This window comes from Geospiza fortis, unplaced genomic scaffold (assembly GCF_000277835.1).
Source record: "Geospiza fortis unplaced genomic scaffold, GeoFor_1.0 scaffold104, whole genome shotgun sequence".
Classification (NCBI taxonomy): Eukaryota; Metazoa; Chordata; class Aves; order Passeriformes; family Thraupidae; genus Geospiza; species Geospiza fortis.
Genome location: NW_005054325.1, coordinates 1282020 through 1295607, shown reverse-complemented (window position 1 = coordinate 1295607; position 13588 = coordinate 1282020). Strand labels below are relative to the sequence as shown.

General features: G+C 34.4%; 1 protein-coding gene across 2 annotated transcripts in view; it reads left to right on the top strand.

Annotated features, from left to right (window-relative positions):
- Window positions 1–846: 846 nt before the first annotated feature.
- ATP9B (ATPase phospholipid transporting 9B (putative)) overlaps window positions 847–13588 on the top strand; it is a 138786-nt gene continuing 126044 nt past the window's right edge. For both annotated transcript variants that reach the window (XM_031056999.1, XM_005420957.2), the window contains exons 1-3: window positions 847–1019; window positions 9850–10000; window positions 13422–13535. In XM_031056999.1, the coding sequence (XP_030912859.1) occupies window positions 883–1019; window positions 9850–10000; window positions 13422–13535 (402 nt within the window). In that variant the 5' untranslated portion in view covers window positions 847–882. The remainder of the gene's footprint in view (window positions 1020–9849; window positions 10001–13421; window positions 13536–13588) is intronic.

Sequence of the window (13588 nt, the reverse complement as noted above, 5' to 3'; positions counted from 1 at the left end):
CAGCTTCAGGCCCAAAAAGTGTAAACAACAGTGAATTGAGGAGCATGGGAGGATGGGACTTCATAACCTGAAGCTGTAACTGGGCAATTAACTCCAATATGTAAATGGACCAAAACTTATAAAAGTGTGAAAACATGTGACCTGTCATCAATGGTGGATGTAGCCTTGGCTAGGCTCTTGTACAGCCCAAGGTGTATCCTTTGAAGGCCTTTTTAATAAATACCTACTTTATTCCCTTAACACTGTCTAGCCTCTGTTCTAGATAGCCTCTCAAGGCATCAGATCCCACAGGCAAATCTTCTTGGCTCACTGAATGTTTTTGTATAGAATTATAAGAATTAAACTATAATGTTTTCATAATTAAAACCAAGATTCTGATGAGTGGTGTAGAAAGTGAGGCTCAAAGTCCTGCACACACAAAATACGTCAGGAAAGCAGGTTGAAAAAGCACAGTGGAAATAAAAAGTTCGTACTTCCATGAAAACTCAGTCACTTGTGTCTGCTATAAGCTTTGCAAAGTAACTTCTACCTAACAAAATCTTACAAAGAATCCTTTGAAAAGTAGGAAGTTGCAACTTTGTATGCACATATTATATAAAAATTAAGAATTTCCCTAGAATTATTTATACTATGATTGACAATGATTGCAGGCTTTCTGCTGTATTACACAATTTTAACTAAAATCTTGATAATGTGTTAACAAAAATGCATGAGATACTTAGATGAAAATATCTCCCTAATGAAATTCCATAAAGCAAAAATTAACTTGGTTATTTTAGGAAATTCCCAGTAATAAAAAGTGATGTACTGGCTATTTATGTAGTGCTTTTATCTCATTTTGCCAGGTATCAAGTGGAAGATGAGTCCTCTCATTTGGATGAAATGCCACTAATGATGTCAGAAGAAGGCTTTGAAAATGATGAGAGTGATTACCATACTTTACCAAGAGCCAGAATTTCTCAGAGAAGAAGAGGCTTAGAATGGTTTATCTGCGGTGGCTGGAAGTTCCTTTGCACTAGGTTTGTCACACACTACTACTTCTAATTAAAGTTTTTAAAAAAATTAAATAAATGCTAACTTTGTATTGTGCGATATGTGCAGAGTGTGGAACACAGAATAATTTGCTTGTCGTGAATTTTATTTTTTGCCTGCATTTTCCTTACAAGGACACTGCCAGCTGTTAAAAGCAGTTCTGAAGACCTGATGATGATTGTTGTGCTTCTCCTGTCTGCCTTGCTGACTTGCAAGAGGGATCATGAGCTAAACTTGTATTAATCTGAGGTCCATAATTTAGCATGTAATCCTGGTTCTCACTTCACTCAAAGCTACATTAGGGTAGAGGGGTTAAATTTTTCACTTTTGCGGATATTAGTGCATTAAGTTTACAATAGATATAAATTTATTGATGTTGCTGTAAGGAAAAAGCAAATTCACCAACTAATGATTAGTCAACCCTTCAACTTTAATGGTTAAAATATAAATTTAACTGATGGTCTTGGAGTGAATTACAACTGGAATTAACTCTTGTGGTTTGGTTCTTTCTTAAAACTTTATGTGCCAAACTCTGCTGTATGCAAATATCTTGGAATATTAATTTTCCAATGAATTTTTAACAAAACTTCTAAGTAGTGAAACTGCTGTTAGGATTATTAAGGATCTTCCATTTTCTGTAATTTGGAGTGATAAAATCTGACAATGAGTAAAGTGAAGTGAGTGAAACATTTTTAGGGAATTTAAATGGCAAATGTTTCTTTGGCAGATGTTTTTAGAACAGATTTAGAGAGAAGTCTTCTCAGCTGGTTTTCATGGTGCATTAAGAGGCCTGTTGTTTTACCTAAGCAAAGCTGTGTTTGTACACTTTCAGTTTTTTGAAATAATTGTTAGAAAGCTTTAAAAAACATGATCTGTGTTGATTTCTGTTTTATATAATGATTTAACAAAACCTCATGGTTTATTAATTTTATTACAGGTGTTAAGTGTTTGGAAGGTAGAAGGAAGGAAGGTAGAAAAAGTTTACAGAAGTAGTGTTTGTATATGTTAATGGGTTTTGGAAGCAGTGTTTCTGGTACAGACCTATGTTTTAGCTGTTAAAAACATTTATAAGTATTTAAAGAAGTTGTTAATCTTTTGGACATGTCTTAAAGTTTAGATACTTTTCAAACAATATACTTTTATGTGAGTTCAGCTCTGTAAGTAGTAGTGGTTATTCGTTACTGTGGTTATATTGCTGTAAGTTTGATGAAGGCAGGCGGAGCAGTAAAGACTTCACCCTGACATGGAATTTACAGTGTTTGGATAGAGACAGGCAATTGCAAGGTGAGTTTATGTTGGAATTAATTAAAAATTGTAAGAGAATGTCACCAGAAATGGTCATTAGTGCTGAAGATTGCAAAATTTCATGCTCCTGCTTGCTTTTTAAAATTGAGAGGTACATCTTAGCTTTCAAGCCTAGAAAGTTTCAAACCTGTTCTTTAAATTACTTGAGTCATACTTATGATGGATTTTTGAGAAGGAAAAGAGAAAGGAAATTGCACGATGGATTCTTTTTTTCTCTTTGTTTTTTTTTTTTTTGCTATGCTCTGTACATACTTTGCTGCTAATATAGATGTGTGAAAAGGAAAGTCTTCACTAAGAGGCTTTAGGGGAGTATGACTTCTGCTTTGCTGATTTCCTCAACTAAATTTGGACACAGTAAAGAGTCCATTTGGTCTTGCATTTATACCTGCAGGCATTTTAATCACATTAGTGTTCTCTAAAATAGAACATCATAGCAGATAATTTTCCTTTTTCATGGAAAAAATAATGAAAAAATGAGCATCAGATTCTAGCAGAAGCTTGAAATTTCAGTTGGATATTAGGAGACAGAGGATACTCCCATAGGAAAACTGCAGATGCCTGCTTAATGAAGTAGGGAAAAAGATGTGGAAGGGAGGTGAATCCTATGGTATCTTATTTACTGGTCCAGTTAGGCTGGATAGAAACCTCCTCTTGAGTAAGAATTTCTGAGTGTCGTTGTAGTAGGGAGATTTCATCTGGGCTGAGAGCATTGCTGAGGCTTTGTAATTGATAAAAATCAGGGATGTGCAATTGGTGTAAGTTACTCTTTCTGATGGTTTCTCATTATGATAGCACTTTACAAATTTTTACTGGGGCCCACAAAATAGTTGAGTTTTTGAAATGCCAATTTGCAGTTGATAAAGTTACCTAGAATCATACCAAAAATCATGCAGGAAACTTGGAAGCTACTGCATTGCCACACCTGCAGTATTTACTTTGTGTAGTAGAATTAATTACAGTGTTTTTATGTGGTGTGAAGTATTGGTTTGAGATACAATTGTGTGTTGATGCCTTCACACTTGAAATGGAGAGGATCATGTTAGAAAACAATTTTTGTGTTAGTGTATTCATGTTTAAGAAACAACTGAAACTTTTTCCAGAAGAAAAACAGGGTTCTTTTAAGTGTAATGTAAGATTAAAGCAGTCTGAGACCTGTTCGGTTAATCAGAACTTAAATTTTCACCCTATTTTTATGGAAATCAGTACCTCATACCTGCATCTGGGTGAGGGTGAAATCTCTGCTTCAACATCTAGAATTTCTTTTTGTGCTTTAAATGAAATTGTAGATTTCTCAAAGCTGTGACAGAAAGATGAACACAATAAAAGACTAGGCATTATTCTGAAGCCAAGCTCAGGGGGCCCCGATTTCTTTTGGATTCTCCATGAGTGTTTGTGTTCAAAATCACTTTACATGTTGCAAACAAACAAAAACCCCCATACTCAGTAGGGGTTTTGGTCTGTCTTGCATTGTTAGGATTAATCTCATTTTTGTGAGAGGAAGTTTTCCATCTCTTACTTTGCAGCTTTAGAATTTTATATTCTATAGATTTTTGTTGCTACATCACAAACTGTTACTCTTTAGTCTAAAAAGTTTCACCAGCTTTGCAGAAGCAAATATGGAAGGTTTGACAAAGTTCTGTGTACTTGAAAAATGATTTTGTAAAAATCTTTTCTACAGCTTTTAACTTCAGTTTAAACAATAGACTTGTTGATCAGATCTGAATGGTGTGAACTTTATTTGCAAATCTTCAGCTCTTTAAGGAGTTTTTCCATTTGCAAGAAAAACATAATTAAAGCAAATGTTGTCTTTGATTTTGAACAAACTGGAGACTTAATTCAACCAATATAACTTTTAACTTCAGAAACTGCTTATTTCTTGCTTTCATAGCACAGTTAAAAGAAAAACTTTGTGATATAGCAGCTGTTTTGTGGTTGTAATCATTTCCCCTTTAACTTACAAATTCTCTTCAAGCTTGTGAAATTATAATGCACATAGATCAATACTCTGGAGTTCTTTGGGCTGGATTGATTTCTTTCTCATGAGATTTACATTCCACTTGTTATCAAAAAACACTTTGTCCCTATGAAAGTGGTGCCATTGAATGGCATTTCCATATGAAGTGAAGGGGATATCAAATGCTCGGATTAATTTGGGCTCTAAGATGGCCTGTACGCTTTCAATTAATCTGCAACGCATTTGTTATGCAGAAGCATGGGAAAATGCTGATCTTTTGAGAATGACATGACCACTGTGTTGCTTTTGGCCTGATTACTGAAGCTACCTGTTGAGTACAATAATTACAGTATGTTTTCTTTGCAGAACTAGTTTCTGCTACTTAAAACCTAATAAGGAAAAGCTGACCCTTGCAGACAATATAGAGCTTTTATATTATCTTTCCATTCTGATGAAAATGCTGTTTTGTGAAAGATACTGGCAGTTAAGCTTGTAGGATAAAAGTAATGAAAAAAGAGGGAAAAAAAAGCCTTTATTATTAGAGCTGCAGAGTCAGTTGAGACTTTTACTTTAGCTTTTGACTTGTAGAGATACGCTCTATTTATGAAAAAGTTAAGGGTTCTTATCTAACAATTACTTCAGGTTTTGGTTTGTTGGTAGTGAGTCTTTTTGGTTGGTGGGTTTTTGTTGCTGTTTTTAGTTTTAATATGGTATTGGTAAATAATATGAAGACAGTGGTTATTGTTCCTCCACATTAAAATAATACATTAGAAAGCAGGTTAGTAAAATGCTATTTAATAGATATGCCTTGAAGTTCTTTTGTAAATTTGGTTATTTTTCATACATACAGTCTGTTATGTTGATACAGACAACGCAGCTTGCAACTAGCTTAAGGAAAATACTTTCTTTGCATGTGTTGCATTTTCTAGGCAAGGCCATTTGAAATACAGACTTAAATCTGTAAACAAAGATGCACTTTATATTTTTTTATTGCTGAATCCCTAGCATTATATGTGGTTTTACATAAGAGTTCAGAAAAATCTGAAGTGTGTATCAATCATGCTGCATGTTATGTTATGTTTCTAGGCTATTTGAAGCTCTGAGAATGCTACTCTCATTTATCATACAAATTTACTGGGTACAGAAAGCCCTTGAAAGGGTTTATACCCTTGCTCAAAAAACTGTTCTGTATTGGAGAATGTTAATTCAAGAACAGATTAGAAATGTGTTGGATGGTGATAATCTGAGTTACAAAAAATTTGGGTAGACTTCATAGGTGTTAAATTTTTTAATTAATATAAATTGATTAGGAATTCTGAGGCCAGCATGTCCACCTTGTATTCTTTCTGTGATAAAGCAGTAATTGCTGCTGAGACTGTAAATAGCAGAATCTAACTTATTTCTATTTCTATGGTAGTAAAGGTCATCTGAACCATGACAATATTGATTTGGGCATAACCTGTAATATTTTCATCGTCTGTGACTTCTCACATCTGAAAACTTGACTGTTAGCTCTGTGTCAGTCAAACCTTTTATCAAAGGTATTGCAGTTGTTTCCAAGTCAGACATGACTCTTGTGTTTGTACTTTTTGGCATTTGCTAAACTGATGGTCATGATGGTGTCTGTTGACCCATAGCAAAATAAGTTTCAAGGAGGGGAGACTCTGTGGGAAGGAGGGCAGTGTAATTATGTTGCTTTAGGTGAATGTTTAATTTTAGCAGTAAAGTCCTCAGTGTCTGAGGAAATGATTCTACAAAAGAGACTGTGCCTAATCCAGTATTCCATCTGTTTGCAGTTCAAATTCATAAACTGATTGGACAATGCTGGATTTCAAAGATTGTCAGGGAATTTCTGTCTACAGGACTGTAGGCAGATCTGTCATGCTAGTTCACTTTCTTCAGGGAAAAGTTATTTTCCTTGAAATTTTTTTCCTACAGATCTGTCCTCACGCTTCTCACTATATAGCTAATCTGTGTCTTCTGTCTCCACATCCCTGCCCTGGAAACTAAGTTTAAAGCTTTAATGCCATGAGCAGTTTTATCAAGTTGGCACTGAGTGGAATCATTCTGCCTTCTGCTGCAAACATACCACCTGTGTTGTTTCAACTATTTTAACATTATTTTAGATTTTTAAAATTTGGAGATGGATAAAACTGAGAATTATCCCCTTTTATTCTTCATTAGTTTACAGCTGGATTGATTTGCAGGCCTAGTTTTCCCATGCAGTTGCTTGAATATTTGTGCCAGCACAAGAGAAGGAGCAAGAATCCACACCTTTGTTATGGGGGGAGGGAAGTACTGGACATTTCGGCAGCAGCAGGATCTGTTCACAGCCATTAAACTGATTGTGGAATCATGAAAAGGAAAGACTGCTGTTTCTTTTGCTTTAAAGACAAGTTTAAGAAATAATATTTCTCGTTTGTATGTTACTAAATAACAGGGCTGAATTTTGAAAGTTGAATTAACACTGTTACAATTTTTGTGATAGAATAATTCTTTGTCACTATTTTAAAGTGACTGGGAGAAGCTGATGATAGGACACCTAATTTTTGTAGCAAAAATAAAATGCATGTTGATGTCTATCCCATAGTGAGAGTTTTGGGGAAAAAATCTTAAGAATCCAGGAGAAAATCTTAAGAGTCCAGCATTTAAAATTGAAGTATTTTAAAGGTCAGCTTGTGAGTATTGATGTAGTGGTATTTCCATAACAAAGTTATTGTTGCTGTGAATAACTTTGCTATTGGCATAACCTTTAATTTTCCTTAAAAAGAACCAACAACTTTGAATTCCATTCTTTGGCAAAATTAATTTGTAATAAGCATGGGATTATGTAGACTACATGCAAGAACACTTTAATAGGCATTGTGGCAACGTAAGCTAACTATCAGCCTTCCTTCCCTGCAGTATTTTTTGTGTTTCATGATTCTGTAATTGTGAATAAACAGACTAGGAAGGGACCTTAAGAGGTTTCCAGCTGATTCCTTGCCTGTGCAGAATGAATTATATCTATCACTGATGTCTGATCTAGCCACATCTTAGAGATCTGCAGAAATTCCAGCCTCCTTGTCTCCTCCACTCCTGTCATTAAAAGAGTTTACTCAATATCTGTCCATGTTGTGCCCACCCTGCTTATTGATTTGCTACAATTGAAGGTCTGTCATTAGTTAATGATGATGGACCTAGAGAATAATGGTCCCTTTCCTCTTTGCGACAGGTTCTTACACACTTGAAACCATATTAGGTCCACACTCAGCCTTCTGTGAACAGCTCTGTTTCTTTGGTGTGTCTAGTAGTCAGCCTGCCCTGCTTTCTAGACCTGTAATTGTTTTCTTGCTCTTGTGTGTGGTCTCTGTTTTCCCAGTAGGCCTGTTTGTTGAAATTTGGTATTCAGAATGGTCCTGTAAGCCAACTGAGATCATGCTAGCACTAACTGAGAGAAAGGAATAGATTCATGGCTTGCTACAAGCATTCTTGTCCACACTGAACAGATTTGCACGTGTATAACATTCCTATGCAGTAACTGAGCTGCCACCTGGTTTTGGAGCATTTCCTGGTTCTATGTTTGTATGGTTGGTTACTTCTCTGTAAACTGTGTTGCACTTATACCTGTTCAACTGCATTCTATTCTTCCAGATAGTTTTTTAGTTTTTCTGATCTATCAAGACACCCTTGAACTCGGATCTGCTCTTTGCATCTACCCCTCTCTCTTCTAGTTTTTTTGTGGTCTGAGAAATGGAATATTCAACAGTCAATTACCCAGTAAGTTCTAAATAAAGCTTTAGAGACCTTCACTGAAATTACTTTGGTTTTATGTAAGCTACTCTGCAATTTTGATTTTTCCAACTGCATCAGTTCCAAGAATATGTTCCTTTACTTTTCTTATGCTAAATGTCTTGACAGTTAAATTTTATTAGAGACATAGAATCATAGAATGATATCAGTTGAAAGAAACCTTTAAAGATCATCTAATCCAACCTCCCTGGCATGGGCACAGGCATCTCTCACTGGATGAGAGTGCTCAAAGCCCCAGGAGTCCATAGAGGACATGCACTCAAGCAGTAGTGCAATTTCTTCTTAGAGTGAAATTAGTTCAATTTTAGAGATTGTTCTTGACATGTCATTATTGGTTGTGACTTCTGTTTTCTTACAGGTGTGTATAAATACATATGAATAGGTTGACTATAGGAATGAATCTGGTAAACAGTGCTGAGGTGATTGGATTTTAAATTTCTCTTTTGTTCTCAGCCAAATTCTTCCTGTTGGTGTGAATAAAATTTGCAAGAATTTCCTAGCATTTGTTTTCTTTTTGCTGCATCAAAAATATTGCCAGTATATTCAAAAACCTCACTAGAAATTGTTTCTCACGTCAACTTCATTAGCTGATGTAGCTCAAATCTGCTGTTATCAGCTCAGTCAACTGCAGTAGGTGAAGAGCACAGAAGGCCTGTCTGCTCAGTGTTCCTGATTCACTTGCCTAAAACAGACTGTCAACATGACTGAGGCACCTCCTCACTGTATTAACAAATAAATACAGATAAATTCTCCTTTAATGTATGAGATTGTAAATCAAGAATATGCAATGTACAGCAAACCCACTTTTCTTTGCAAATGGTCTCTGGATAGTCTTTATGCCTCTGTAGATAGTACTAGCAAGTACTTAAGCTGATTACATTATGTGAGTTGAGTCACTTCCATGTTTGTTCCTTGTTTTATGACTGTTAGTAAATATTCTGTTGAGCCTCAGAGGCATCATTCCATTTGCCAGGTTTTGTTCCTCCTTGTTGTGACCCCTTCCCACCATTCCTGTATCCTTGTCCAAAATGCAATTGTTTAAGCGTTGCTGTGGGCTCTTCTCTATCTCACTGCTCATGGCTTAAACTTCTTCAGTAGATTTGTACTTTGGTTAGACAAGGATGCTGTTTTTTTCTTCTGTGAACTGAAGTTCCTCCGTTGCAGATCATTGTGCAATCTGCATTTATGTCGTGGGCTTGTTTTGAATAGTTTTCTGGTTTTGTTTGTTAGGTTTGGTTAGGGGTTTTTTTGTTTGTTCTTTTTTTAATATTTGATAGTATGGCATTAGCAGTGGTATGGAGGAAACTGAAGATTTGCAAATTATGTGGTAATTGTATCCAAAGCTGCTGAAATATTTTGAATTGTATCAAACAGAAGCCTTATTTCCTGTTCAATCATTAGCATAATCTGAATGTTACTAATCCAAGATAAAGAGTTTAGCCAAAGGACTAAAAGGCATCATGCAGAATCTTATTAACTAGAATTTTTGGAACCTGTATCAGGGTATGGTGAAACTTCTCATTAGTGTATTAGGATTTTCTGCAAAGAATGTGCCAGTGTTTATATATGCATATGTCTGGGTGAGTTCAGTACTCTGAATTGCCCTAAATATTAGAAGTTAACATCGTGCTTGCTTATATAGATGTGGCAAACATTTTTTAACCTGTTTTTCTTAGGTATTTGCCTTCAAGAGCTCCAGGTTTGGAAATTGTGATCTTGTGTAGTAAATTTTTAGTTTTAAAATAAACAATTGTCTCTCTTTTCAGTTGTTCTGATTGGCTCATAAACATTTGTCGAAGAAAGAAAGACCTGAAGGCCCGCACAGTGTGGCTTGGGTGTCCTGAAAAGTGTGAAGAAAAATACCCCAAAAATGCCATAAAAAATCAAAAGTACAACATCTTTACCTTTATACCTGGGGTAAGGCCACTAAACATTTTCTGGTGTTGTGCTGACTGTATGTTCTATAGTGTTTTTTGACTATTCCACAAAAAGGTAATTTTATTTGCCCAGGTTCTTCTTTTTCTTTTTGTATTTGTCTCAGTGATTTCAATGAAAGTTAACAGTTGAGAGCAAGGTTGCATTTTTGTTAAATTGTTTGGTTTTTGAAGGGATATGTACTTAATTACAGTTTCAGTGGCTGGAATTCAGTGAAGCTTTTGAAATTTGAGATGAGTTTCTTTGCACTTCTGTTCAGCATTAGAAATTTGTAATCCTTTTAAAAAAAGAAACAGTTCTGCATGCAAAGGATTGACTTCAATTGAGAAGTAAATAGCTGAAAATTTCAGTTTAGTCCCACAGATCTTTTCTCATACTCCTTGCCATTGAAAGTATAATAAATAATGAATTCCAAAATGGACAGCTCTTAAAGGACAAAAACAACTAACATCTTCAATTTGTATCACAAGTAGGGCTAATTTAATACTTTTCAGAGTTGCATGTGTTATTGCAGTCTTTTTGCAGGTATTTTTGATTTGAGTGCAGTTCTTCAGCAAATACTTCTGTTGCGGAATGAAATTTTTTTTGGTCACTTTTTTCCTATGAAGCCATATTATGCCTTAATATCAATTTTTGCTTGTACTATACACCATGTATATGAAGATAAGAGACATTACAGTTTTGTCTAGTTCATAGTTTTTTAAAAAAGTGTTGTTATAATGAAATTTAGCAACAGAGAAACAATTTTTAAAACTTAAGCAGTTGCATCTAAAAATGTATCCTAGTGTGATATGATAAATTTTAGTATTACACTTTCAGGCATATTTTTACAAATGCTGTCCAAGGGTCCTGTGTCCCATAGCAAAAATTGAATGTTTTGTACTTATGAATATATTGAATGCTTTGTCTTAAATTTTTTATTTAGGTGATCATGCTGATTTATAAGAGTATTGATTCCATTCTTCTGGCCTCTTTAGTCCAAAGACTGGCAGGTGTTTGGTAATGCATTTCCTTATTAAAACAACAAAAAAAAATTAATGGCCTTGTAATTAAGACTGATCTCCTGTCAGGAAAATAAAATGTCACTTATCACATGTGGATAAAAAATTCTCATCATTATTGGACAAAGCAAATGTTTTCTTCCATAGTTTAAATTATTAAATACACTGAAATTTGTTAAGCCACATATGCTTTTTTAAAGGTCACAAAATTCATTAAGCATATAGTAAGCCATTGATTATTGCAACTCGAAATCTGCAGTGTGGATTACAAATTGTGAACCAGATTCACATTCCTTATAGGGATCAGATGTAGTTTGCAATTCCCTATTATAAGAGAGAATGTTTCTTCTTTTCTTTTAAAAATCTTGGTTTTATCCAATAGGTCAAGTCAGATTTTTAATTTGGTGCTAGTGTTTGAAAACAATAGTTACTTCAAAATGAAGCGAGATCCTAAATGTAGAGCCCAATAGTTGGTGAAAATTATATGTTTTCAAATTTTAGTTTTAGATATAAAGTAACACTTTTCATTTATTAAAATATTGTGTAGCTGTCTTTTTTAATGCTGCTTTACTGAAAGTAATTTGTAGGCAACATCACTGTATTGGTTCTAAACCCATAAATATAACAAAACAATAAATATTGACTTCAATGGTCGTCTCTGGTTGAAATTTTCATAATGTGAAATTTTGTGTTCTCTTCTATGGTTTTTAAACATTGGGCTGGCAATGGGTAATATTCACTGATTTCATACCCAAATACAAACTTAAAATAATGCTTAGATTAACAGAATTTTACTTGCTGGCTAAAAGAGCTGTAACATTTCCAAAATATCACCTAATTTCTGAACATTACATAAAATACTTGCTGCTTCTCTGTTTATACCAGTCTGTTCAATTTCTGTTTACAATTTCATATACATCTTGATACAGCTGCTTAGGAATTTCGCATGAGTTTCCATAAAACATATCTTCTGTGATGGATGGGTTTTGAAGATACCTCTCTTGAACTTTAAGGCAGTAGTTTCATTAGTTTTATGTAGTTGGAGACTTTTCAATTTGCTTAACTGGACTGAAATGCTTAGCTTTGTAGTGAATAAACTGTCAGTGGTCTGCCAGGATTCAAAAGATTTGTAGGAAGGTGTTTTTTAACTTCCACCTTCTCCTACAAGATCTGCGCCTCCTAAAGTACTGTCGGGACTTTTCTTTGACTGAGTGTATCAAGTTTTTGTAAATAGTTAAACATACTAGCAGAAATGAGTGTATGAACTTCATCAGGATCAATATAAGGCACAGGTTCAGCCTGAAATACTTTCATTTTGGAAGAAGGCTCTGACCTTTCTGACAACTTTTCACTTTTTTGTCTTTACAGTTTTATTGGTAAGTCATGAAATAGCATTCCGTGCTCTGAAAAAAATTCTTATGTTTGGAGGCTGTTAAGGTAGTCTCTAGCTGAACTGGCAGCTTTGAGGTACCAGTACTGCATTGTGCCTGCCAGAATGACACTTTGAACTTTCCTGAATATTTTTTCCTAGGTTTTTACATAATTAAGTAATAATGTTGGACTGGTAAGAGCAAAAAAATATGAGTCAAATAACTTTAATTTTTATGCAGAAGTCATTGTAATAGTAACTGAATTTTAAGATTAGGAGATGGAGACAATTTTTGAATGTGGCTTTTTGATCTGTTTTGAAATTTCTATCTTTTAGATAATTGGTTGTTCGTTTTCTTAAGTGTTCCAAGCTCAGTAGCCACTTCTCTTAATGCTGCTGGAAGTGCCATATTACCCTGGCTTACTGAGGAAATATGTGAAGACTTTGAAGATTCAAAATTCTATAAAATGAATAATGTTCTTAGCATTGTAATTACAACCAAAGCAATCTTGAGAACATGTGCTTGCTGAAATGATGCTTTTAATTACCAAAGGAATCTCTGCATCTGACATTGCTTTGGAGTATGAGACAATGTATTCTGTGATAAGTCTACTGTGGCCTCACTTAAAAGTTGGATAATTAGCTCTGAGTTTAAACCAAATCTTTGATTTAGTAGTAAGTATATCTTAATACCTATATTTAAATCTTTCCATGGTGATCTTGATACATAGTCCAGTTTTCAAAATACCCAAAATTTAGTAAATTGCTTTTTTAGAGTGAAAAGAGGCAATACTATCAATGGATTTTTCTCAACAAAAATAGCAGTATAATATAAAAATAGCAGTGTAATATTAAAATAATGTAGTAGTATGTGATGATATATAATATATTGTGCTATGTAAGTATGGCAATAATGCCATCTATAACAGTATGACATTTAATGCTTTTATATCTCCTATCATGAAAAAGTATACTTTATGTATATTATGGATGGAAATTTTAAGACATTTATCTACTTTCTTTTTCATTTTAGGTTTTATATGAACAGTTCAAGTTTTTCTTGAATCTCTATTTTCTCATCGTGTCCTGCTCACAGTTTGTACCAGCACTGAAAATAGGCTACCTGTACACATACTGGGCTCCTCTGGTAAACAGGAAAATATTATTAACTAGAAATTTGGGGGTTTTAATGTCAATGAA